Source organism: Musa acuminata, chromosome BXJ2-7 (assembly GCF_036884655.1).
Source record: "Musa acuminata AAA Group cultivar baxijiao chromosome BXJ2-7, Cavendish_Baxijiao_AAA, whole genome shotgun sequence".
Classification (NCBI taxonomy): domain Eukaryota; kingdom Viridiplantae; phylum Streptophyta; class Magnoliopsida; order Zingiberales; family Musaceae; genus Musa; species Musa acuminata.
The window spans coordinates 9,284,394-9,308,688 of record NC_088344.1 but is presented as its reverse complement, the minus strand read 5'-3'; the positions used below and the strand labels follow the sequence as shown (position 1 = coordinate 9,308,688).

General features: G+C 39.9%; 3 protein-coding genes and 2 long non-coding RNA genes across 5 annotated transcripts; 3 read left to right on the top strand and 2 right to left on the bottom strand.

The window, feature by feature from the left end:
• Positions 1-28: 28 nt before the first annotated feature.
• LOC135617086 (HIPL1 protein-like) lies at positions 29-5,519 on the bottom strand. Its single transcript, XM_065116998.1, has 7 exons — positions 5,266-5,519; positions 5,009-5,166; positions 3,331-4,101; positions 3,026-3,242; positions 1,317-1,495; positions 739-980; positions 29-608 (listed from the first exon to the last, which is right to left on the bottom strand). The coding sequence occupies exons 1-7, from the start codon at positions 5,354-5,356 to the stop codon at positions 218-220; spliced, it is 2,049 nt and encodes a 682-aa protein (XP_064973070.1). The 5' UTR covers positions 5,357-5,519; the 3' UTR covers positions 29-217.
• Positions 5,520-6,306: 787 nt separating this feature from the next.
• Positions 6,307-9,133, top strand: LOC135617091 (uncharacterized). Its single transcript, XR_010488608.1, has 2 exons — positions 6,307-6,632; positions 8,144-9,133. It is a non-coding gene; the product is annotated as an uncharacterized LOC135617091 (long non-coding RNA).
• On the bottom strand, positions 8,283-8,974 carry LOC135617088 (uncharacterized). The gene is made up of 3 exons (XR_010488606.1): positions 8,677-8,974; positions 8,513-8,597; positions 8,283-8,432 (listed from the first exon to the last, which is right to left on the bottom strand). It is a non-coding gene; the product is annotated as an uncharacterized LOC135617088 (long non-coding RNA).
• A 3,110-nt stretch (positions 9,134-12,243) lies between the features above and the next one.
• On the top strand, positions 12,244-14,889 carry LOC103991475 (uncharacterized). The gene is made up of 3 exons (XM_009410954.3): positions 12,244-13,056; positions 13,251-13,512; positions 14,558-14,889. The coding sequence occupies exons 1-3, from the start codon at positions 12,364-12,366 to the stop codon at positions 14,578-14,580; spliced, it is 978 nt and encodes a 325-aa protein (XP_009409229.2). The 5' UTR covers positions 12,244-12,363; the 3' UTR covers positions 14,581-14,889.
• Positions 14,890-20,683: 5,794 nt separating this feature from the next.
• On the top strand, positions 20,684-23,645 carry LOC103991841 (subtilisin-like protease SBT4.3). Its single transcript, XM_018828789.2, has 10 exons — positions 20,684-20,782; positions 20,873-20,967; positions 21,034-21,125; positions 21,235-21,472; positions 21,554-22,064; positions 22,166-22,230; positions 22,295-22,504; positions 22,614-22,725; positions 22,810-23,023; positions 23,101-23,645. The coding sequence occupies exons 1-10, from the start codon at positions 20,684-20,686 to the stop codon at positions 23,643-23,645; spliced, it is 2,181 nt and encodes a 726-aa protein (XP_018684334.2).
• The last annotated feature ends 650 nt before the right edge of the window (positions 23,646-24,295 follow it).

Sequence of the window (24,295 nt, the reverse complement as noted above, 5' to 3'; positions counted from 1 at the left end):
TACAAATTTTAAAGGTTACACCATCCTATAGATACAAAATGAAAATAAGATGATAGCAAAATACAAACCCATGTTTTGCAACTCAAGTACTCATCCATTGATGCCCGTCTAAAGCATGCAAAGAGCATCACGGCTGTTTGTGTGGCCTATCATTAATTAAGATACACAGGACATGGGAAGGCTTAAACATAGATCTGCCTCCACTTACCACTCACAGCTAAAGCCTATACCAAATGAGAAGAGTAATAATGACGAGCACCAATCTCCCTTGGATGTTGTCAAGTTGCCCTGCAGCTGAAGACAGGCCAGGAGTTGAACCCTCAGTATCAGTTGTATTCTCCTTTGGGCAAGTGTAGTTACAGAGGCTTGGCCGGACAACCCTGTAGACACCTTTGCTGGTTAAAAGGAATACATCCTTTCTATTATCCTCGCCAAATGAGTATATATATCCCAGCGATGGGAGAGGACTTTCAGCAATGGTATCACAAGGAATCGGGGAGTTCTTGGAACAACTAAAAGGAATCCTACTGCCGGTGTAGTTTCCACTGTTTTCCGGGATCTCTGTGCCTGCCCACAGAGCTCCAGCATACAGATCTGTGTATATGTACCTAAAAAAGCCATACACGGAACAGCAGGTCTTACAGTCCAATTAGAGATAACTTTTAAAGCTGAGAAGTGAGATTAATCTCTATATCAAGTTACTTGCTGTGGTTAAAGTGTCCACAAGTTCTTAGTTACCTTCCATACATGCAGGGGTCTGTGGTTGACCTGTATACATAGCCGCCAATAATAGATGCAGAGCCCACGTTTGTATTCACATCGGCGTGAGTATAGCCCATAATAGGAAAGATTGGGTTTATGGAGTCGAGTGATGTATTTCCTCCAGGTGCCCATGGTGAATGATAAAGATCAGGACCCTCGTACACGCGCCATCCGTAGTTTCCACCTTTTGAGATCAAATCTACTTCTTCATATATTTCCTGTGATTACATTGGTGTCGATCATTTGACTAATTTATTATGCAAACTTACTTATCTACCAGCAGGAGAGCTTTTCAAACAGGGAATTGTGTTATACAGTGGTATCCAACTAGAATGATAGAATGCAGCATATATTACATCAGAATTAGACTTTATGAACTAGCAGAATTAAACATCTAATGTCATACATAACTAGAGTGCTATAAAACATCACAAAAAATAGTTCATAAGTATGTACATTAGATGCTTAGAAAAGGAACAAACATATTCTACAATGAAGATAGTGTAATACGCATCCAAAACTTGCAAACATGCCGAAAGGAAAAGAAAAGAGACCTGGCCAACATCTGCGCAGAAGAAATAAGAAGGCCTTTCTAAGTCAAAACTGCAACGCCACGGGTTCCTTAGACCATATGCCCATATTTCAGCCTGTAATTCACTATCAACAGTATAGGCATTATCCTTCGGGATAGAATAGTTTCCCCATAGGCCAAGATCAGTTATCTGACTCTGACCTAGAAATAAACATCTGCAGTTAGTAGAACTGATAATAACACTCACGACAAATTTACATGACAGGTTGCATTAACTGATCCAATATCTGAAGAATTTTTAAAGCACAGTTATCACATTTTTCACAAAATTCAACAAAAATTCTCCAACATAGCGAGTGAATGTGTTCTAAAGATGCATAAAGCATACTTGTATTATGTTGGAAACTCTTGGAAAAAATAGAGGTTGTTTTAAAGATTAATTTGGCCAGTGTCCAGCTTCACATGCACAGCATACATTCTTACACACATGTTCGCGCCAAGCCAGTCTTTTTCTCATGAGTAATGGAATATGATCCAAGATATGCTGCCACGATACCAACATAAAATCTATTTTGATCCTAAAAAGACAAAGTACAAGAACTGTTGCCCTGACAAAAGACAAAATAATGATTCTTATGTACACAGTGAGATTTTCTCCAATTCATAAGATGGTATTTTATTCATCATGTCATGACTGACATAAAACAATAGAAATCTCAATCAAACAATTAACATGACAGAAGAAAAAAAAAAAAAGATTTTAAGCACTTATTCCAAGCAGTAACAAGTGTCATGTAATTGGAAGACTGTTCAATTTCTTATCTAGTTGGAAAAAAAATGATGGTGGCAGATTTGTAACTTGTTAGAATGGTAACACAATATTAGAACTTATGGGTCGCATCGGAATTAATATTGTCATTGAACAACAGCATACAATAGCTGATTTGCTTTACATATGTCAAGCCAATTTAAGGAGTCCAAACAAAAGAGGTATAGCAGTACATTCTTTGGCAATGCATCAATATGGGCCTCACATGCAGCACTTAATCTTAGTATGCCACATTGATTGCATGACTTGAGATGTGCATCGAACTGAAAGTACTTTGTTAGAACAGATCATGTTTTTAGAACATGATGATTATCATTTATATTTGACTTGAGCAAATGATGACTAGGTTGTGCATACCAACATATCTGTTCATACCCAATGATTTTGAGGTGTATTATCCTATTTCAAAGAAAAGGAGGGTTATGCAACAAGGAATAAGAATTCTCGACTATCGGCATATACAAGACCTATGCTTTGTTAGAAATATTTTGATAATTCTGTTTAAACACACAGCAAAGTTTATAATTATTTTTTAAACAAATTAATATTCTCAAGGTCCAAGAAAAAAGAAAAAAATCTGAACGAAAGTTGAGTGTCTGTCACCCTCTACACACAGAAATCCTTCCTTGGCAACAGTGGAATTAGACAGTGTTGAATAAGTCAGCTTGATTTTCTTCAGTAGCATCGATACTGATTTATCTCAGTCAACAAGGAGCTCTTCAGGGCTTAAACATTTTTATGCACTTAGAGCTTAAACATGATAAGTTGCATATAGTAGTAATCTAAGAAGCATAGATGATGCAAAATTATAAAACCTATCCATAAAAATTATGATGTAATCACTAATTGCAAGACAGAAAATGAAAGAAGAAAAGATTTCAAAAAATTGTCTAGAGACTTACTTGGTATATTATTTATGTCGAGACGCATAATTTTTCCAAGCAATGATTTCTTATTTTGAGCAAAATTAAAAGGATCTCCCTTATTCCCACCGTCACCCATCATAAAGTATAAATATCCATCTGTTGGTCCAAAGAGAATCTGTCCACCATGATGAGATGTATATGGAAGCCCCATAGTGAAAATCCTCCTTATTTCTGATGGACTGGCGGTTATTGCCTAGAACCAAGGAGCACATTATGTAACATAAAGATCTGGATAAATAATATAGAAAATAAATTCAACTGAAAGAGATTAAAGAATATACTGTGGAGGGTGTTGATGAGGAACCATTAGCAGTAAATTCTGCCACAACAGTTTGATATCGGCATGGCTGGGCACCATTATCATTACCAAGCTTTGAAGGATCACAACCTACATCAGAATTACATGAGCATCTTCCGGAACAGCTTGCTGATTCAATCTTATCACAGTTGTATGAAACAAAAAAACGTCCATTTGTTGCAAAGTTTGGGTGAAATGCCAAACCCATTAAACCAAATTCAGTGTCATAATGAACTTCATCAGTCAAATCAAGAAATGGGTTTGACTCATCAAGTTCCAGTGTTCCTCCTGATCCATGTTCTGGAACAGTTGCCAACCATATTTTACCAGCTTGGTTTGACAAGAAGACACGATTAGATCCATCAGGGTGAGCAGCCATGTTAAGGTAAGATCCATTGCCAATTCTCTCAAGACACAGACCTTTGGGGGTAGTTGAATCTATGCTTTCATTAAATGAAGCTGAGTTGCCATTGAAACATAGTGTATTATCACTAGATGACCCTCCAAATGCTCGACAAAAGTCCGTTTCAGATTGCCAGATATCAGTAAGTTTGGATGAAGAAACTGGTAGTCCAGCAAATGGAGAATTCTTTATTGAAATATCTTTGCAAGCATCCCAAACTTCTTTACAGAAGTCTTTGGTGGAGTCCTTGGATGGAGTAGAGCTTGCTGAGCTTGTAGAGTTGCAGAGGTATGGAACTGTTCGAAGCGTTGGTTCAGTATTGAACAAATCAGCCGAAAATGGATCACACTTCTGCAAGATCAAGGGCAACATGACCACATGTCAAGAAACATGTTTTAAATGCATGGAACAACATATTGATGATGTGAGACACAATTATTCAAGATAAGAACATATTGACATACAGGGTATAAGAATACACACATTATATAAAATCAGATTGATATAAATAAAGCTGAAAGATACACCAAGTGGCATTTAGCAATATCTGCATCCATCTTGATCCCAAAAAGATACACCACATCAAGCATAAAAAAGTGAAAGAGTTAATAATTGCTCCAGAAATTTCTTGCATGGATTGAGGATTTAAAATGTAAAAGTATACAGCAAAGATGAACCAAAAGAGAAATAGTTCAAACCTGTGAGACAAGAGAGGAAGAACCTAAGCAAGAGGGGTGAAAAATTCCAATATTTAAAAAGCAATTTTAAAGCTTGTAAATTACTGGCATGACTTCGAAAGAAAAGTAATATTCATGTGTCAGTATGCTTAATCTAAACACTTACTCCAGGGCTAATTCCAGCTGATATATACCAGAGAAACTTAATTCCACATAATAATGATGTTCATTTTACTGATAAAGCTTTTATGATGTGGCTGACAAGTTAATTTGAAGAATCATCATCAATGAGATCTGTGAATTTTTTTTTTTTTTTTTTTCTGTTCAACTGCGATTCAATTAGTTCCCGACTTAAGACCAGTGATATTTATCAGCACAAAGCATACCACCATTTGCCAACCTACAAACACAAGATCTGCATTTACTCGGTATGAAGCCCCTAAATCATAATAGGTGTCTATAGAAGCAGAGCAAATAGTTTCTCAGAGATTCTAAGCTTGGTCAGCCACTGCACAATTAGATTAAAGAGAAGACAGTCCAAACTGAAGAACGCTAGTTCGAATTGGGGGCTAAAAGTTCACCGCGCAGAGGATGGATTTCATGACCGCAGCGCAGGTCGAGTCAGATATGTTCATGGATTGGAACTGCTTCTGGATTGCGGCATCATCGGTCGAGTTGCAGCAGCTGCTACTATTGTAAGCACAGAAGGATAGAGGAGCCTTCAGGGTCACAGGCGCCACTGACCAAAAAAAGGGCAGCAGAAAAAGGGACATCATGTCAGTCTAAAACAAACCTGCAAGAGAAAAAAAGAAAGAGGCGGAGGCGATTCGACGCTTACTTGAATTGGTGCACAGTTGGAGGGCAAGACAGTGAGGGAGGAGGAAGAGAAGGAGGAAAAGAGGCAGAGAAGCCATGGCCAGCGGCCTCATCTCAGCTGGTAGGGAAGCTTGCTTCGACTCCTATCTCTGATCCAAAGACAAGGAAAGAGGGAGGAGGCTTTACATTAAGTTCCACAGGGCAGATGAAGAAGCCATCCATCTATGTCTGATCAATCAGCCATGACCCGATCCGAGTGCAACCCCGCAAAATAAAATATAAATAGAGAGACCAAACACACCACATGCTTCTTAGTGGCCGATGGAACATTCAAGGGATGGACTTTGACTTTGCATCACAGTTTAAAGATTTGGCAGCATCAGCTGCGATTGGGTGGGTGGCAGTGATCACTCCCTTTCAGCAAAACTCTGAGCTGATGCGTTTCAACAGGCCTCATAATGGTCCCAAAGTCAGATTTAAAAAGTCGAAACGTGCATCTTGCGTTTGCAAGACGGACAACAAAGTCGTCAGATTTGTGTTTTCTTTGTCGTAATCTCGTTATGCATATCTTCCGACAACCCAATCTCTGCTGATGATTGGTAGCTGTCAGCGCTCTGTCAATATCCGACCCAAACCCAATCCTATTATTTCCATACCCATTGAATCTTATTTAAATCGCTTCAACAAAGAAAGAAAAGAGTTGATGGTTAGTTTTTGACAGACTCCGGAAAGACGAACCTCGTCTTCTACCCGTGCAGACTCTTCTTAGAGCAGGACTTCCTCTGCCTGCTCCGTGTTTGACCCATGCCACTAAGATGAGCTACTGAAGAGACAAATGGATCCATTACGGGATCAACTAGGCGAAGACAGCATACCGGATTGTAGCCGCCTTTCTTGGCTGACGGAAAGAAAGTTAAGCTTTTGTGCTTAGTTCATGTGAGCCTGAAAAAGGTTGATTGCCAAGCAGGGGATGAGATTCCTACACATGGATCGTTCCTCAATGAATCCAAATGGATACTATTCTCACAGCAACTCGCTTTACCAAAGCTTCAAGATCGTGGGATGGAAATATGCATATCGATCACTAGAGTTGACTTTTCCGAAGAACGACACTGGAAATGTCCATAAATAGCTACACGACAAACATTGTGATGGAAACAGACAGATTCATCCATTTTCTTACGGGAGCCTAAGTTGAAATTTTAGTCCCACATCTGAAGTTTTATAAATAGTAGCCCTCCTTGTAGTCTATAAATAAAGAAAGATATTTTCTCTCTCATTGAAAACATACCAAAAACTCTTTTTGAGTTATATTGTGGGTGCATTTGGGGATTAGGTTTGGTGGGTGAGAGATTATTAGTAGAATTCTTCTCGTCTCCGTCGAACCATGTAAGTTTCCTGTGTTCTTTATTACTGATATTTATCTACTTTTATTATTTGTTGTTCTCTGCTTTTTCTCAAATTCCTAAATTCCTGGGATCATGTGATATGTGATGACAGATCACATCTACTTTTATCGGGTAGATTGAATCGATAGCCCTTCATAACAATCACCTAATGCACATAAATCATACACTGTTGATACAAATGCAGGCTTTATCAAATTTAGTATATGTTAAGCGAAACAAATGAAAAGATTTTTAGAAAAATGAGAGGTCGGTTGGATGGATTAGCACAATAACAAACATTTTCCACGATTCTTATAAGAAGTTATATTGAATTAAATGAATAAAATCTTAAGAAGAGTCAAGCATCTGAAGTGTGCTCGTTCGGAAGGTATCACTCGCACTGTTATAATTAGTTTTTCATGTGATATGAAAAAATTATGAATAATTTTTTAGAATGATTTTTTATTATTTTGCTTAGTGAAAAAGATCAAACTATTGGAATATTTATGTACGAGATAGAGATTTGAAGTATATCCAGAATAGTATCATGTTCGAAAGTGTTACTGAATTTGACCAAAAAGTTTATGATTGAAATTGCATCGTTCAAATCCAAAGTCTTTTGTTTTTCACTCGGGCATCATAGCTACTTAGTTATCAACTCTATATGTTAAATATATGAGCATATTTATTACCATTAATTAAAGCAAAACATCTCGTTGCAAGTGTATGAGCATATATTCTCCCTCATGTCATCTCTACTTTTTCTTTCCGTAACTTCACTTTTGTTTCTGTTTCAAATCCGACTTCCTCATCAATATTTCTATTCTGTCTTTCGTATTCTCTTTAGAAGTTATCATATACTCTTGAAGAATAAGTGCATTTGATAAAAAATATAGAATGATACAAGTTAACAAGTAAAGAATCTCCCTCTGCAACCCATATAGATTGCAGAACCTCACTGTGAAACTCTTTAAACTCACCAATTTCTTGAGACTCCAACAAGCATGAGTACCCCTCAACTCAAAAGTCAGACTTTAATTGAATCTATCTTGCACATGATGTAGAAGTGAGTAGAGTCACTGCATGATATAGTTGCTTGTTCCTTTGACTCTAAAGACCATCACATAGGCAGTAGTCAATCTCTTGACGAATACAGAATAGACTTCAAGAATTTTGAATATTATTAGAGATATGTTCCAATTAATATTTGCTATGATTGTAAAAGAAAGTATGTATTTTGAGAAGAAAATCGTGTTGTTAACTAGCTATTCAATCATGTTAGGGTCAGCAAACTTTTTGATCTTTAAAGGAATTCATTAGCACTGGATTTAGATTTTTTGATTCGTGTTGATGCAGGATTATTTTCTTTCATCAATAAAATTCTTTATTTTTCTCAAAAAAAAAAACTAAATTTTTGCTGACTATATTCTGCCTGTATTCTTGCTGCTGGAGAAAGGGAAAGCAGTTTGATGTGTCCCAAATCTGATTCTAAATTTTCTCCTCTGCAAATAGTTCTGCGCGGTTTGGTTTATTTAATGTGAGTGGAGATCATTACCCAGAAATTTTTGGTCTTCCAAAGTGTCTCGTTGCTTCGATTACACACGAAAAACTTGGAGCAGAGATTCCAACAACAACAACAACAACAACAGCATCATGAAATGGATATGTTATTAGAGCTGCAAATGTTCACATGATGAGATGCATGGATATGTTATTGAAAGAAGGTATTCAGCCGACGCATATGACGGATGGATCGCAGCAGCACTCGTCTATCAGACAGCAACAGCACAGAGCAGCGAGGCTGCACCGAAATGAAATTGAACATCAGAAAGTTTAGATGAAAGATGTGTATGGTAGAAAAGAAAGGAAGAAGGTGCTTACCATCCTTCGAGAAAACCCGGCTCTCTTCTTGGTGGTGGAGCTGCATACTGAGGTGGTGCCATCACTGGCGGTCCCTGATAATAACCTTATATCCCAACCCAACAATCAAAACACTAAGAAACTGGAACAGTAGATGCAGAAATCTGATGGGAGTGTTACCTTACCTTGAGCAGGGTACGGGTAGGCATACCTCGGGTCATTCATGGTGGCGGAAGGAAGTGATCGTGAAAAGAATGGAGTGAGTGGCTGCCACTGGAAGAGATTGGGGATGTTGGTGAGGGAGATGGTAATTTATAGAGAGAGAGAGAAGCCGGGAAAAGAGTATAAGATTTCTTAAGGAAACGAATTTATTCCTCCGCGTATGGAAAAGCAGATGCTGTCGTGCTGTGGGCAATGCCGGTCTCTCTACTTATTCCCTCCCACTCTCTTTTCTTGGAAGAATAGCCGGAGAAAATAAATGGATTCGCTTTTAGGGGCCATTTGTAGGTAGGCATTCGAAAGAATGGCGTGAAATAGAACCCTAATATTTGGGATTAATTTTTTTTTAATAGTAGATATTTTGAATTATTTGAGATTTATATTGTTTTCCGATTTATTAGAACTAAGCATATATTTTTGTTATGGGTCCTTCTAAAAAGGAATTTAAATTTTAATCACCATTTTTTCATCTAAAGACGATAGATTTAGAGGATTTATATCATTTGAGTTACAACTCAAGAACAAATGATATAACTTGATGATATTAGTGTGAGACAAGTATGTATTAGATTATGAAATCGATAAATTTTTTTTATCAATATCTGATTTTTTAAACTAATCATGTTCTATTTCTTAGGATATTATTGTCCAACTTGTTGGGAGTTATTTTTTGTCTAGGATGCAAAACAAGGCAAATACTCAGTTTCCTCTTGTGAGACTCATATCTTTTTAGACCCCTTTGGTTATTAGAGACCAAAGTGGATTTTGTGGGTAAAGAAATTTCAAACTCTACACAGATTCCAAGTATGAGTAATATTGAATTTAGACTTTTGTTATATGGAAATGATGATATGATTTATATTTGTCAGCATAACATGATGGGAAAAATATGAAGAAGACATGTATGTTGGTAACAAATTTTGTTTTATGTTCATAATTATATTCTTTCAAATATTATTGGTATTTTGTTATATTTGCTGCCAGAGTTAACTGAATATTTTCTATAATAAGTGAAATTGAGTATTCTAAACGTTTATGCATTAGTAACAAACATCCCATTTTGTTTTCGATGTTTTATTTTAATCGATTTAAAAAATTTAAGTTTTATGAAAAATCAATAGAAATTATGGGGTACAATAAAAAACTCCTTTCATCTTCTCATCATTTTTTTTCTTTTATGAAAAAAATATATCTTAACTTAGATTAAAGAGTTCATACAGAATAGTAGGAGGCAAATTGCCTCTCCAAAAAAAGACTAGCAACATTTATTCTATAGTCAAATTTACTAGTTTGTGAGCGAGGGAGGTGTGTTGTTTTGGAATATTGTTCCATTAAAAACGTTGCATGTTCAATTTTTTCGAAGGTCTATGAAATTTTGTTGAGTTATGTAAGAAGTGCATAAGTTGTTTTAAGTCCGATGAGACCTGCAGGAAAATGATATATTCTCGGGAGATCATTTGGAGGCCTTTGATTACCCATATCTCCGTTATAAGGGATCGGAGATTATAAATTTGGGTCATACAAATTGAGGGAGAAAAGAAAAGCCCATCACATATGACTTGAGGAAAGAAGTAAAGGTTTGAAAAGTGATGAGAAAAATTGTTATCATGTAATGTAAAAGAGTAATTTCGATGCTCCCCATCTTTTCTTTTTAGTGTCGGATTCTCTCTTATTTAAAATTCTTCAATTTAGATGTTTGGATGTGAGGCTCAGTCTCGTAACTTGTCATTAATCTATTCATAAATATGTGGCTTGATGATGTATAAACAACCCCTTAGTACTGAAGATGTAGAATCTCATGATCATGATTGATTGATCATCAATATTTTAGGTTTCTCACATAATAAGATATTTGTACCGAATTATATTATTTTTTCCTTTTAATACATGAAAAGGATTCTTGATCTACCTCATCTCCAAAAGACAGCCAAGAAAGAGAAATTAAATCAAACTTTGGAAAGAACTCGTCCCACATATTCTCTTACTGTACATTGATTATTAGTGAAAACCTTTACTTATTATCTGTTGGGATTAAAGGAGAGAGTTATTTAGAAAAGACTTGAGAGAATTATTTATTGTTATAAAAAAATGCATTATATATAAATAAATATAAAGAGAGAGAGAGAGAGAGAGAGAGAGAGAGAGAGAACAATCGTACAAAGTCGAAAGGGAAGCATGAGAAAGTCATAATAGGGTGGAGAGAGAGTATCAAGGAATGAGTATGTACGTAAAAGGAAATGTGCAAGAGAAGAAGAAGATTAAGTTAAATAAATTGAAATAGGTATTCTTTTATTGGTTGTGAGAATGAAATCCTCTCCATGTTAATCCCATATTATTTGAATCTTTGATCACTTTTGCTAAAATAGTTTCTCATACATTAAAATCTGAACTAAAATACTTTACCATATTATATGTAACATAATAAATGAGTTTAGCGAATAAGTATCATAAGGATCGGGTCAAACTAATCACGACTTTAGTATCATAATTAAATATTAATTTTGATCCACGAGCTTAAGTCGACTATAGAATGGACAAACACTAACAAATAATCGAACTCTTTATTCACTTAGCCATGAAATTGATTATACTCATCTAAATCTGGATAATGTGAACAAAGCAAAAGAAAAAGAAAATAGAAATCCGTGTAATGCTTACGGCCATCGGAACGCGCAGGACTCGGCGAAGGACCGCCCTTAGGCTTCAAACACGGTCGAGTCACGCGTGACTCGGTCCACGCGGTGCCGGGTCAAACATGGAAACCCGTCCGTCGTCTTTCCCCGTCGCAAGTCTCGTCGCTATGGCGTGCGGCCCGCGGCGGCTGCACTCAATAACGTGGACCCGTAAGGACTTCTGTGCATTTACCTTCCCTGTCATCGGGCCCACCCTCCCCCCACCAATAACCACTGAGGTACGCTGAAGGTAATTGCGCTTAATTAGATGTTCTCGAACTCCGCTCGCTTCAACGCTACGGACGTGACATTCACCATTCTATTCGAACACAATTTGATATAATATAATCTAATATCGAGTACATTTAATTTGCGGATTGCGAAAGGGAACAGCCGCAGTTGGCTAAATAAATATATGCAATTAAAGGCATGAATTTCTCAGAAACCCTCTAATTTGATTGTTGAACATTTCGAAACGCATAAATAATTTCTAAAACCAAACAAATAAAATGAAATACACAACAGAGATGATGGCTGTAAATTCTGTGGTGCGATCCACATCACCTTAGAGATGCTCCAAGAAAATAGTGATATTGCAATCTGTGATAGGACGGACACCCGTTCGATTGATATGATTCGAGTCTGTCAATGATTTATTTCCCTCTTTTATACAATTTTATACAGTTCTATAAAATGAAATTATACTTAATAATAAGAAAGATATGTATAACAGGAGGTGACACGCGTTGCAGCTACGGTCATTTCGAGGGAAAGCGAGGAGAAACAAGCGAAGAATGGTGCAGTAAACCATAACTGTCGTTCCCTCGGTGCCGTGTCTTCTCTGCGCCTTCCAAAGTCAATCACCGTCCCAAAGAAGCCCAACCTCTGCCTCTCCGTCGTTCTTAAAAACCCCTTATCTTCACTTCTCCTTCGTCTTCCCTCCAAACCCAACCACTCCTTTCCTGTGTTTGAATTGAGCTGATGGAGTTGTTCGACCGGGCGAAGGCCGTGCGCCTGCGGGGCCACCACGGCAAGTACCTGATGGCCGGGGAGGACGAGGAGCGCGTGATACAGAGCCGTCACGGCTCCGACCACGCCGCCCGCTGGGTCGTCGAGTTCGTCGATGGCGGTCGCGCCCTCCGCCTCCGGAGCTGCCACGGCCGCTTCCTCGCAGCTACCAGCCAGCCCTTCCTCCTCGGTGCCACCGGCAAGAAGGTCATTCAGGCTCCCGCTGCCGGTTCCTTTAACGATTCCTCCCTCGAGTGGGAGCCCGTCCGCGACGGGTTCCAGGTCAAGCTCAAAAGCTACTCCGGCCACTTCCTCCGCGCCAACGGCGGCGTCCCACCCTGGCGCAACTCCATCACTCACGACGTCCCCCACCGGACTGCCACCCAGGATTGGGTCCTCTGGGACGTCGACATCGTCCAGATACACCCCACCCCCGCCAAATCGCGCTCTTCTCCTTCCAAAGGCCCCTCCGCCATGCCGCCACCCTCTGCCGCCCCCGCCGTGCTGCCGTCCTCGACCTCACGCACTTCTCCCCCTTCCGGGCCTTCTGACCCAGATAAGTCTCCGGACTTTTCCTCCTCAAGGTCAACGTCGCGCTCCTCTTCTCCAGACGCTGTTTCATCTCCGCACAAGTCCACCTTCTCGCCGACATTGTCCAATCGACAGGTCAGTTAATTTTCGATATAACATTCGCCCTCGTGATTCCTTTTCAATCCTACAAGAGCATGATTTTTATTGTTGTTCATGGAATTTTGCCTCCGATAGGGGCCTGCATCTGTGACGATTTTGATCCTTGTTCTACAAATTTAGATATGATGAGCTCGCCTTGAGCATGCCGTTTACATGTTTCATTCTTACAGACCCCAGCACCGGGTCGGACTATCCACTACACCGTCGCAGATGACAACGGCAATGTGGATGACAGTATGGAGTGGCCTTCCTTTACTTTTATAGGAACGAGTGTGCCTGAGTTGACTAGTAAATTGAAGAAGATGACGAGGCTCGATGATATAATTGTGTGCACTCGCAACCCACTGAACCACCGCCTCAGCCCTCTTTATTTGCAGCTGCCTCCAAACAACAGAACGATGCAGCTTGTAGTGGTCGATGCCGAGTCAAGTTGTGAGTTCTCCTTAACCTTGCGAATTATGCTATTCTTGTGATTTCATCTTGTTTTCAGTTCCAATTATGTGGTGTAATTTGCTCCAAATGAATCTCTATCTTATCGAACAATAAGTGCTGACCCAAATGTATTTACATTCATTTGTGTCATCATCCATCTCTGTTCATGTCGATAGAAGTTCTCTAACTTATTGCATGTTTTAGATATACCAAACAAAATTCTTGTGCACCACTCTACCTTTTATGTCATCGAATGAGAAACGCTTGCCCGAATTTGTTTGTACTCTTTTGCTTATTGCCTTTTAAACTATAAGGTTAGCTAAGGGTGTATGGGAGAGGTATGTTATGGTAATCTAAGTTCATAGTACCCAGTTCTCTCTAAGTTGAGGCTTGACTAAAGAGAAGACATCAAGTTCTACATATTGGAATTCTTAAGGGTCAAAGACAGAACATTAAACTTGGGATCTAGAAGGTGGAACAACGACTAGGTGGATTGATCAGGATGGTGCATATGCCAATGAAATGTTTGATTATACTTATCGTTTCAAAGTTAGGATGACTCACAAATTTAGCCATCCATAACCTGGTTGGATTCTTATTGTAAGCACTCTAGCATGTTAATATGTTTATCTACCAATTCCAAAGAAAATTATAAAGTCCTTCAAGTCAAATATGGCTACTTAATTCGTGATCTTTTGCCAATAGCACCTTGTTATTTATAAAACATTTGTGTCATTATGCTGTTAGCTGGATTTGGTGTCTAGCACTGTTTTTAGTCTTTATCTCACCATTTTGTAGATTTTTCCCTTGCGGTTTCACCGGTTTTCTTTGGAATTTAAATGATTCGAAGGAAATGAATAACGCGCATACTTTAGTGATTGGCTACTTTTAGTGATGTGTTGTTGACAGAGTCATATTGCAATTTCCTATCTAATGCCTTCAATATATTCTCATGTACAATACTGCATTAATGCATTTGACAGACTTGATCTTCATAAATTTTCTCTCAATCTCTAATTAATTATTTTTCTGTGCGCCTTTTCAGATGGAGCAAGTTTTGATATTTGAAGGATGAACTTCTACCGTACCGCCGGAATGGTTTCGTCTTTGTCCAAAGCATGCCGGACGAAAATTTCAATCATTCTTGTCAAGCTGCTGGTGTGAGGTCTTCTTCATACGCTACGCCGGGGATATCCGCATTCGAAGAGAACTGGTAAAGTCTGGTCAGGTCATGTGACTTGCTAATTTGTATAATTTACTTTGGACACCAGAGAGTCATGCTGAAAGATAATCTCCATTGAAAATTTTCACATTGTTTGTGGAAGACTTATTATTGTGTTTCATATGTATATATATGTGTGACTTATTATTGTTCGAGATTTTGGCCACTTCACATTTTTGCAAAGACTGAGAAATACTTGGATGTCTATCTCGTGGAAGGGAAACATCCAATGGAATTCTGCTGGTTTTTGTATCTTGATTTATCTTGCTGTGAGATGTTTCTATCTTGTTACTGAAGTGATGATGATTTCTTACCAACACCACTCTGTATGCTTGTCATTATAAGCTGCAATTACTTGTGGTGAATTAGATAGACTGTAAGCGACCATTACTTGTTTCTTCTCAGCTATAGCTTCATCCCGCAGATCGGAAAGGTTTACTTGTGGTGAATTAGATAGACTGTGACCTCGAACAACTTGTGTATTCACGCCCTTTGAGTGCATAAGTCATACCCTCTTGTATTGGTTTGACTTTTGCATGGTCGATCCAGTTTTCGTGGAACTTTGGTGTGAATCCGATGACACAAGTAGCTTCTCAGAGGTCAATTTGCGCTTGATAGTAGATTGGTGGCCCTCCTCTTCTTCCTCCAGAAGCAATATGTCACTTTTGCTTGGCTACGAATTGCAAATCAAACGCCGAAACGGATAGATAATTTATCGTCAGCTGACACGCATTGTCACTTGAGATCTATGTTATTTATCGTTCGTTTATATGTATAAAGATTCCAAGCAGAAAAATAAAATTTATTATGACTAAAATGATAATTATAAACAAACGAGGATAATTCTAAATCTCCTCTCTTTTTTTATAACATCATCGTAAACTTTCTTCTCCTCCTATAAGATATAAAATCATATCATAAACAGAAAATTTGACAAGGAACTCCCTCTCCTTTCTTCAACTACTCAAGCTCATATTTATGGATCTTAGATTACTAACTTGAGCATCGAATGAACTAGGTTGGAAAATCTCTCTCGACCTGGGTCTTCGTATAGGTGACATCTTGAGAGCATAGAATTTTCATCTTGGGAGCACAATGCTTCCACATCGAAGATATATTAGATATTCTTGCATACACTAGACCACGTCGGGCTGACCAAGATATAAATGACATTTTCTTTTAATATTTTGACAATAGAATGAGGGCTAGATGTCACAGGAACGTCTATATACCCATCCTCATCCTCTCAATGGACGCCCCAACGAGGAGGCTCCACCTCCAACCTATAATACTTTTACTCAAGGAGGGCAACTGTCGTCCTTCTCATAGGTGAATGCGTTTATCTCAACACAAACACTGACAGGGCACTAGCATTTATTCAATGACCTAAGCTCTTCACCTTGGGGGCAAACTCGAGCTACCTGCTCGATCCCACAGAGGCGTTCTTAAGCCTTGCGAATCAAATGTATTTGCACATAGGTATGTTATAAGTTATTGCCCCACTCCTATCTCAGCTAACCCAACACATGATACCACCATCTCAACCACAATCGACATCTCAATTGCTGTTGGCACTAGCACCCATTGGAGTCCTTTCGACCGACGCAATGCCATATCTTAAAATCGCCTATGGTCTGCAACACTACTAGCCAAGGGAGCCTTTTGCTCCACAACAATGGAATTTCAATGCACCACCACTCTTCTTTACCCTTAATCCAAGACTTAATCGATGAATTCAATAGATAACTCCCCGAAGGTTCGGTTGAGACAAATGGACCAATACTTAGATGAGATGTGATGAAAATTCTAATAGTCCAAGGTAAGGAATCTGGTAGATCTTACCTTAGATCGATCCTCATTCACCCAAAACATTTAAGTGGTGCTTAGCATCCTCTAGTTGGTGTGTCAATTCGGACGCTCGAGCCTCCGCCTCGATGACAGCAGAGGAAGCTCCACCTTTGTTTAACTCTTTAACTTTGACCCTAAGGTTGTCAACCATGGTAGCATGCTAGTGAATGATGACCCTAGTATCTTAGCGAACCAAAGTCAAAGGAGCAAATAACACCCTAACTTACCACCATTTTGTTTTGGTAGTAGGTGTCAATTAGGACCTTCGAAGGGGAGCCATAGAGTTGTTTCATCATCCTCGAGCATAAGGACCTATGACAATACTGCTTCGCTATCAGACTTTCGCATCACACCTTCTGCATCTCCTTAAGACCTTTCCATCAGGGCTGTAATAGTGTCTCTAGGGTCGGGTTCGACAGATCGACTATTTGCAAGGCCACGAAGGGCAAGGGCTTTCCCTTGCATAGGTCCAACATTGATCTCGGCCTGCTCCCCCTCTTTCCCGAGTTTGACTTAGAACTTTGGCCTCCTGAAGGTGCTAGCATTGTAGTCGAGGGAGGCTCTATTTCTCAAATTGACTCTTCTTGTGTGTCATCCCTTTGAGAGCACATTGTCCTTTTTCCTAGGACTTTGTGTTTTTTTTTTTAGTTAGTCATTGCTACCATGACAGCCAAACTGAGAGGATTCAACTCCTCTATCGATGTGTAGATTCATGCTTGACCATGGCATCTGTCTAGATTGAACGAGGCTCCACCACCTCTATAAAGAGCTGAGCTCCTTCTTTTTCAGGGCATGCAGATTTATTCCTATAGAGGATTCAAATCACAAAGCAAGGAGAAAATAAAAAATCAAGTAAAGCAAGGAGAAGTTTGGGTCATACCCCAAGGAGTTTAGCTAAGACCCGCATCGATCAATCACTCGTTGTCTATCTTTTGGACCGTCTCAAAGGAAGAGAGTATATCTCTCAGTTACACTTGATTTACCATCTCATACAATAAGAATAGAAAGGTGTTGTCAATGTAATGTGCCGACCAGGTTGAATCCCTAGTCTTGACTCGAGCTTATATAAAAGAAGTACTCCTTCTAGACCTTATTGTTGGAAGGGGCATCGTTGACCTTGAAGCCTCCTTAAACGGCTAAATAATAACGAAAAATAGATAGCAAAGAGAGTACGAGTTGGGATAATATCGACATGCTGGTATTCCCCGATGAATACTATAGATAGTATTATGAGTTGGGCACCATTTAGGAAGGTAATATTTCTCACTATTGAAGACAGGATACTATCACTAGATGAAAAGGAAGATGGAGACCTGGCTCAAGGGCATCACACGACAAACAAAAAGATTAGGAGCAAAATCAAATAAACACTGACCAGGTAAGGGAACTTGCAAGTCAAACTTGGATGAGATAAAATACCTAGTTTTCAAGCGAACCAAGAGAGGTGCACTCACTACCAAATCACAATCATAAAAACTTCTCATAATCTCCGAGTCCCGAAGAACTATCAGGTTCACTAGAGAGGCCCCTTTTGATGAAGAGGACCTGACTACTTACACCCTTAGACTATCTGAAGACAAAGCATGAACCTTCACTGATTGGTGGCTATAAGATCGAAAAAAAAAATTATACGAGAAAGGAGAGACATCCTAACCTAATACAAAAGAGCAAAATTGACATCGGGACGAAGGACTCAAAGATCAACCTACCTTATCAAGAACCCAGGTGAAGGGGAGATGCTCTTAAACCCTAGGGGTGAGGCCAAGAGCTTTCGAGGCTCCAAAGATTTTGGACTCTGAGAGCTCAGATAGAGGAATGAGTCCCACCTTACGAGAGGAGGAGATTTGTAAGGAGACTTATCTCTCTACTCTCACAATCAAGATAAGTGTTTCTTCGAGAAAAAAACCTAAGAGATAAAGGTCCGAGACCTACCACGATGAAGAGTCCTTAATAAATCCACCATAGCGGAAAGAAGATATGAAACCCACCACGGTAGAGAGAGAACTTATCATGACAGAGAGAAGATATGAAATCTGCCATGGCGGAGAGAGGACTTAACAATCTGATATAACAGAGAGAATATTTGAAGCCCACCATGGCAAAAAAATTTGAAATTCACTATGACGGATAAAGGACTTGAAATCTACCATAATGAATAGAAGATTGAAGCCTACTATAGTAAGAAGATTTAAAATCTACTACGGTAGAGAAGGGACTTGAAAATCTACCATGACGAAGAGAAGATTTGAAGCTCGCCATGGTGGGAAAATATGAAATCCATCATGGTGGAGAGGAGACTTATAATCCGCTATGGTGAAAGCACATTCCAAATGTGCTCGAGGCATATGAGTCAGGAAACTCGATCGATATCGAGATAAACCCACTACAATAAAGGCACAAGTCAAATATACCCAAGGTGTATGAGTTGAAAAGCTCAACTAACGCCGAAATAAATCTGCTATGATGGAGGCATAGGCTAAACGTGCTTGAGGCATTTAAATCGGGAAGCCTAAACAACATTGAGATAAATTCACTATGACGGAGGCACAAGCCAAATGTGTCCGAGGCGTGTGAGTTGGGAAACCTGATCGACACTGAGATAAATCCGCTATAGTAGAGGCACAAGCTAAATATGCTCCAGGCGTGTTAGTCGAAAAACCTGACTGACACTAAGATAAATCCGCTATGACAGAGGCATAAGCCAAATATGCCTGAGACATGTGAGTCGGAAAATCCGATTGACGTCAAGATAAATCAACTACAATGGAGGCACATGTCAAATGTGTTCGAGGCATGTGAGTTGGAAAACCCGACTGACGTTAAGACAAATATGCTTCGATGGAGGCACAGACCAAATATGTCCGAGACGTGTGAGTCAAGAAACCCGACCGATAACGAGATAAATCTTTTTTATTGATGGAGGCACAAGCCAAATGTACCTAATACATGCAAATTAGAGAAACCAGATTGGCGTTGAGATAAATTCACTATGACGTAAACACAAGCCAAATATGTTTGAGACATGCAAGTTAGGAAACTCGATTAGCACCATAATAAATCTACTATGACGAAAGCGCAAACCAAATGTGCCCAATATATGCGAGTCGAGAAAACTTGACCTACGTATGAAAACCTGACCTATGCCAAAAGGCATCCACTATGGTAGAAACACAAGCCCAACGTACCCGAGAAACCTGAATTAGGAAAATCTGACCCGTAGAATGAGATTCTGAATACCCCCCTACTAAAAAAATCGAATGATACGCTTCAAACTCCTCTTGCAAAAGCCTTGAAGTATGCCTTCGTAAAGGGGGGGTGAGAGATAAATGATAGAGAATTTATCATCAACTAACATGCAATTGTCTACATGTATAAAGATTTAAAACATATATGTATAAAGATTTAAAGCAGAAAAATACAAGCTTCCTTCTCATTTATTATGATAAGAAATATAATCACAATCTTTTTTCTCTCTCTTTATAATAAGGACAATCCTAAATCTTATTCTTTTCTTTTATGACAAAAGAAGACTATTGCAAACTTTATTTTTCTCTTCAAGGTATAAAAACATTATAAATAGAGAAATTGGTATGAAACTCTTTTCCTTTGTGACTACTCGAGCTTATAGGTCAGATTGTTAACTTAAGCATCGAAGGGATCGAGTCAGGAAATATCCTTCAATCTTAGTCTTTATGGAGGTGGCATCTTAGAGCATAGTATTTTTATATCGGGAGTATAATACTTTCACAGAATCACCTTGAATATTTTTACATCCCTTATTTGACCAAATCAAGTCAGCATACGACTCTAATTCCCCTATTTCATGGATTGTTATATACTTGGGTACCTATTTCATCGAGACATTACTTGACATTGCATATGATTTCTTCTCATCGTTTGATGATCTGATAAAAGATCGGCGAAAAGTCATTTACAGAATCTCGTTAGTGATACAGTTCCCTTTTAAGGATCTCGACAATGAAAAGGGTTGACAACAGGATCTCGTTAGTGATACAGTCTCCTTCAGTCTTTAAAGTGCAATGCATATGAAAAAGTGACTTCATTCTTGAACAACTAGTTTTCTCTCGATGCAGAGAAACAATGGCAATGTCTCCGATCAAATATCTTACACGCCTTCTCGTTGCTATCACCTCCCTATCTCTTCTTGCTTCCTTTACCGATGCTCATGAAGACCGACAGGTTAGTAGCAGTTTGCTCGAAAGAAGATATATGTTCTCGTTTGGTGCTCTGTAGTGCGCTGATTTCTGGAGCTATGGTTGTCATATGCAGGTTTATATTGCTTACATGGGAAACCAGCCGTCGTCGCAATACTACTCGACCGATTCCCATCTTACCTTACTCGATCGAGTACTCGATGGCGGCAGGTATACGTTAGTTCTTGAAATCTTGAAATCAATTCTAAAATTGATCGAGTGCTGTATTTTATGTAGTTCGGCGAAGGAGCGCTTGGTTTACAGCTACACGAGGAGCTTCAATGGGCTTGCAGCCAGACTCACTCACAAGGAGAAAGAAAAGTTAGCCGGTATGATGTCAGAAGAATTGACGGGACAAAATTGATTCATCGTTGCGATGCTGAATCCTGTGATTCACATATAAATATCAAGTCGATTGATGATTGATCAAACCTGTAGGTGAGCACGGAGTAATCTCAGTGTTTCCTAGCAGAAAGCTCAAGCCTCACACCACGAGGTCATGGGATTTCTTGGGCTTGACTCGCGATCTGCAGCGAAAGCAGTCGACCGGAACTGATATCATTGTCGGGATGTTAGACACAGGGATTTGGCCCGAGGCAGAAGCGTTTAGCGACGAAGGCTTTGGACCACCGCCGAGCAAATGGAAAGGTGTCTGCCAAAACTTCACATGTAACAAGTATGTGATCATCCTTGCGGTCGATCTCCTTCTCATGCTTCGTCACACCACTGAATGATTTGCATCTTTGGCCGACGGTAGTAAGATCGTGGGAGCACGCTTCTACATAGCCCCGGATGCCTCGATCCCCGTCGAGCGATCTCCACGAGATTTCAACGGCCACGGCAGCCACACCGCGTCGACGGTGGCCGGCGGCGAGGTGAGGAAAGCCAGCCTGTATGGCATTGCGAAAGGCACCGCAAGGGGTGGGGCGCCCACTGCAAGGATCGCCGTCTACAAGATCTGCTGGTCCGATGGCTGCGATTCCCATTACATCCTTGCTGCATTCGACGACGCCATAGCCGACGGCGTCGATATCATATCCGTGTCGCTCGGAGGGTCACTTGCAGTCGATTACTTCGAGGACGAACTAGCGATCGGATCATTCCATGCCGTGGCGAAGGGAATCCTTACATCCGCTTCGGCAGGTAACTACGGGCCGTATCGAGAGACCGTAACCAATGTCGCTCCATGGATGCTGGTGGTTGCAGCAAGCAGCATCGATCGACGCATCGTAGACAAGGTTGTCCTGGGAAATAATAAGACCATCAGTGTGAGTTACTTGTTGTACTAATCTCATGCCAAGATCTTGTCACTTCGATCTATATATGGTGGGTGGTGTACGGTTGCTTAAGAAAATTCACATGCACACAGGGGATCTCTATCAACAGCTTCCCCAGTCAGAAAAAATTCTACCCACTGGTACTCGGCGATGAAAGGTAACAATGCTTCATTTATCATCGTCATCATCATCTCTCATTCTCTTTCCATTCTGTGCTGTAGCATCTGTTTGGAAGAAACGCCAAATACAACTTTTGAAGGAAAGATTATCCTGTGTGATGGTCTTTATGAAGCTGGAGCTGTGTCTTCCGGTGCCAAGGGAGCATTGGCAGTGATTAGCGACCTGGACTCAGCACGCACATACTCTCTTCCTGCAGTCGGCATCAGCGAAAGGCAGGGGAAAACAATCAGAAACTACATCGAGAGAGCCAGGTTATTCTAACCAGCTCACAACTTTTCGATCTGTAACCACGTCTCGTAGTTCCAGTAAGTTGTTAACCTGTTTTCTTTTACTTTTGGCAATTTAATTTGCATGGAGCAGGAGACCTCTTTCTAGGATAAAAAAAAGTCGAGCAGTCTTCAACCCAGGAGCGCCAGTTGTTGCTTTGTTCTCCTCCAGGGGGCCGAATCCGATCACTCCCAATATCCTGAAAGTGGGTGATGCCTTCAACATTTCTCAGACTTGCAGCTCTTTTCCTTTGAGAAATCTAACCTCCACTCTGTTTTCCATTTGGAAGCCTGATATAAGTGCTCCTGGGACTGATATCTTGGCAACATGGTCTCCCAAGGGCTCCGTTTCTAACGACGTCAATGATGCGCGCTCAGTCAAGTACAACATCATATCCGGAACATCCATGGCCTGCCCCCATGCCACTGCTGTTGCTGCCTACGTCAAGTCGTTCCACCCGGGATGGTCTCCGGCAGCCATCAAGTCTGCTCTTATGACTACAGGTAATCCGAGTCTCCTCCTCGTAATTCTAATTCTCGTCGCACTGCTGCGGCGTTTCTCATGTGTCTTTGCCGTGCAGCCACTCCTATGAGTCCGTCACGCAATCCAGAGGCCGAACTCGCCTATGGAGCTGGGCAACTCAATCCGAAAAAGGCAACAAGTCCGGGTCTTGTGTATGATGCAACCGCGAGAGACTTCGTGAACATGCTCTGCGTGCAAGGCTACAGCACAAGGTTGATCAGGCTCGTGACTGGAGATAATAGCAGCAGCTGTCCCAGGAACGTAAACGTAACAACGGTGGATATGAACTATCCTACGATGACCCGCTATGTTGCACTGGGTAAGGAGTACCGAGCAGAATTCTCGAGGACAGTAACCAATGTGGGAAATCCAAATTCCACCTACACAGCCAAGGTCGCCTCAGGATCCGGTCTTGATATTGAGGTGAATCCACGTAAGCTTCACTTCGGAGAATTGAATGAGAAGCAAAGCTTCGTCGTGAGGGTCGCTGGGAAGCCGCTCTCGCTGAACTCTGTTGCCTCGGCTTCGATCGTATGGTCCGACGGAAAACATGAGGTGAGAAGTTCGATAGTTATACATACAGAACATGAGCAATGGTCATGACCAACCTGCTTATTAGCATTAGTTTTTGGAGGTTTGGTTGTATGCTTGATTTATATACTGGTTTATTATTATCTTTTCACCTATGAGATTGTAACCGCATAGTAAGGGCAGTATTTGTGCATGCATTTCACAATGATAAACAGCAGTTCTGTGGATGAATTGTTTACTTTTTTTTTTTTGTCAAATCAATCATAAATTTAAAATAATCAATTGTATGACAGAGGATTAGCATCCAGCACATGAGAAAAGAATCTCATAAAAAATTAGCATAAAGACAGCAGTCAATTGTGCACGTTAAGAAAAGAATCTCATCAAGCAAATGATTGCACAAGAGTTATGACAATCCATTATAAATGCTTGATTCTAGCATCAACATCATATATAAACATACAATTAATTGTATATGAACTTTCAAATAAAATTGTTTATATAATCAATTTCAAAGTAAATTAATTTACGATAAATTTGGTCCTCATCGAAGAAACTGAACACAAATACACGAGGAAGCGACAATCCAAGAGTCTTTAACCTATGTAACATCTCTAGGTAGGTAATCCCCTTTTGTTACTATGTAACCTCTCTATGTCAACTTGTTGACAGAACAAGTTGGGCTACAACTATCCCGAACAGAAAAAAAAAAAAAAAAATCA

What these genes read in the sequence shown, in the direction of transcription:
- LOC103991475 (XM_009410954.3), top strand. Translation starts at nt 12,364, where the DNA reads ATGGAGTTGTTCGACCGGGCGAAGGCCGTGCGCCTGCGGGGCCACCAC. An exon ending in CGACATTGTCCAATCGACAG is followed by an intron (nt 13,057 to 13,250) that starts GTCAGTTAATTT and finishes TCATTCTTACAG; the next exon opens with ACCCCAGCACCGGGTCGGAC. An exon ending in GGTCGATGCCGAGTCAAGTT is followed by an intron (nt 13,513 to 14,557) that starts GTGAGTTCTCCT and finishes GCGCCTTTTCAG; the next exon opens with ATGGAGCAAGTTTTGATATT.
- LOC135617086 (XM_065116998.1), bottom strand. Translation starts at nt 5,356, where the DNA reads ATGAGGCCGCTGGCCATGGCTTCTCTGCCTCTTTTCCTCCTTCTCTTC. An exon ending in CCTCATCAACACCCTCCACA is followed by an intron (nt 3,243 to 3,330) that starts GTATATTCTTTA and finishes CCTTGGTTCTAG; the next exon opens with GCAATAACCGCCAGTCCATC. An exon ending in TCTGCGCAGATGTTGGCCAG is followed by an intron (nt 981 to 1,316) that starts GTCTCTTTTCTT and finishes ATGTAATCACAG; the next exon opens with GAAATATATGAAGAAGTAGA.
- LOC103991841 (XM_018828789.2), top strand. Translation starts at nt 20,684, where the DNA reads ATGGCAATGTCTCCGATCAAATATCTTACACGCCTTCTCGTTGCTATC. An exon ending in CGAGTACTCGATGGCGGCAG is followed by an intron (nt 20,968 to 21,033) that starts GTATACGTTAGT and finishes TATTTTATGTAG; the next exon opens with TTCGGCGAAGGAGCGCTTGG. An exon ending in GAAATAATAAGACCATCAGT is followed by an intron (nt 22,065 to 22,165) that starts GTGAGTTACTTG and finishes ACATGCACACAG; the next exon opens with GGGATCTCTATCAACAGCTT.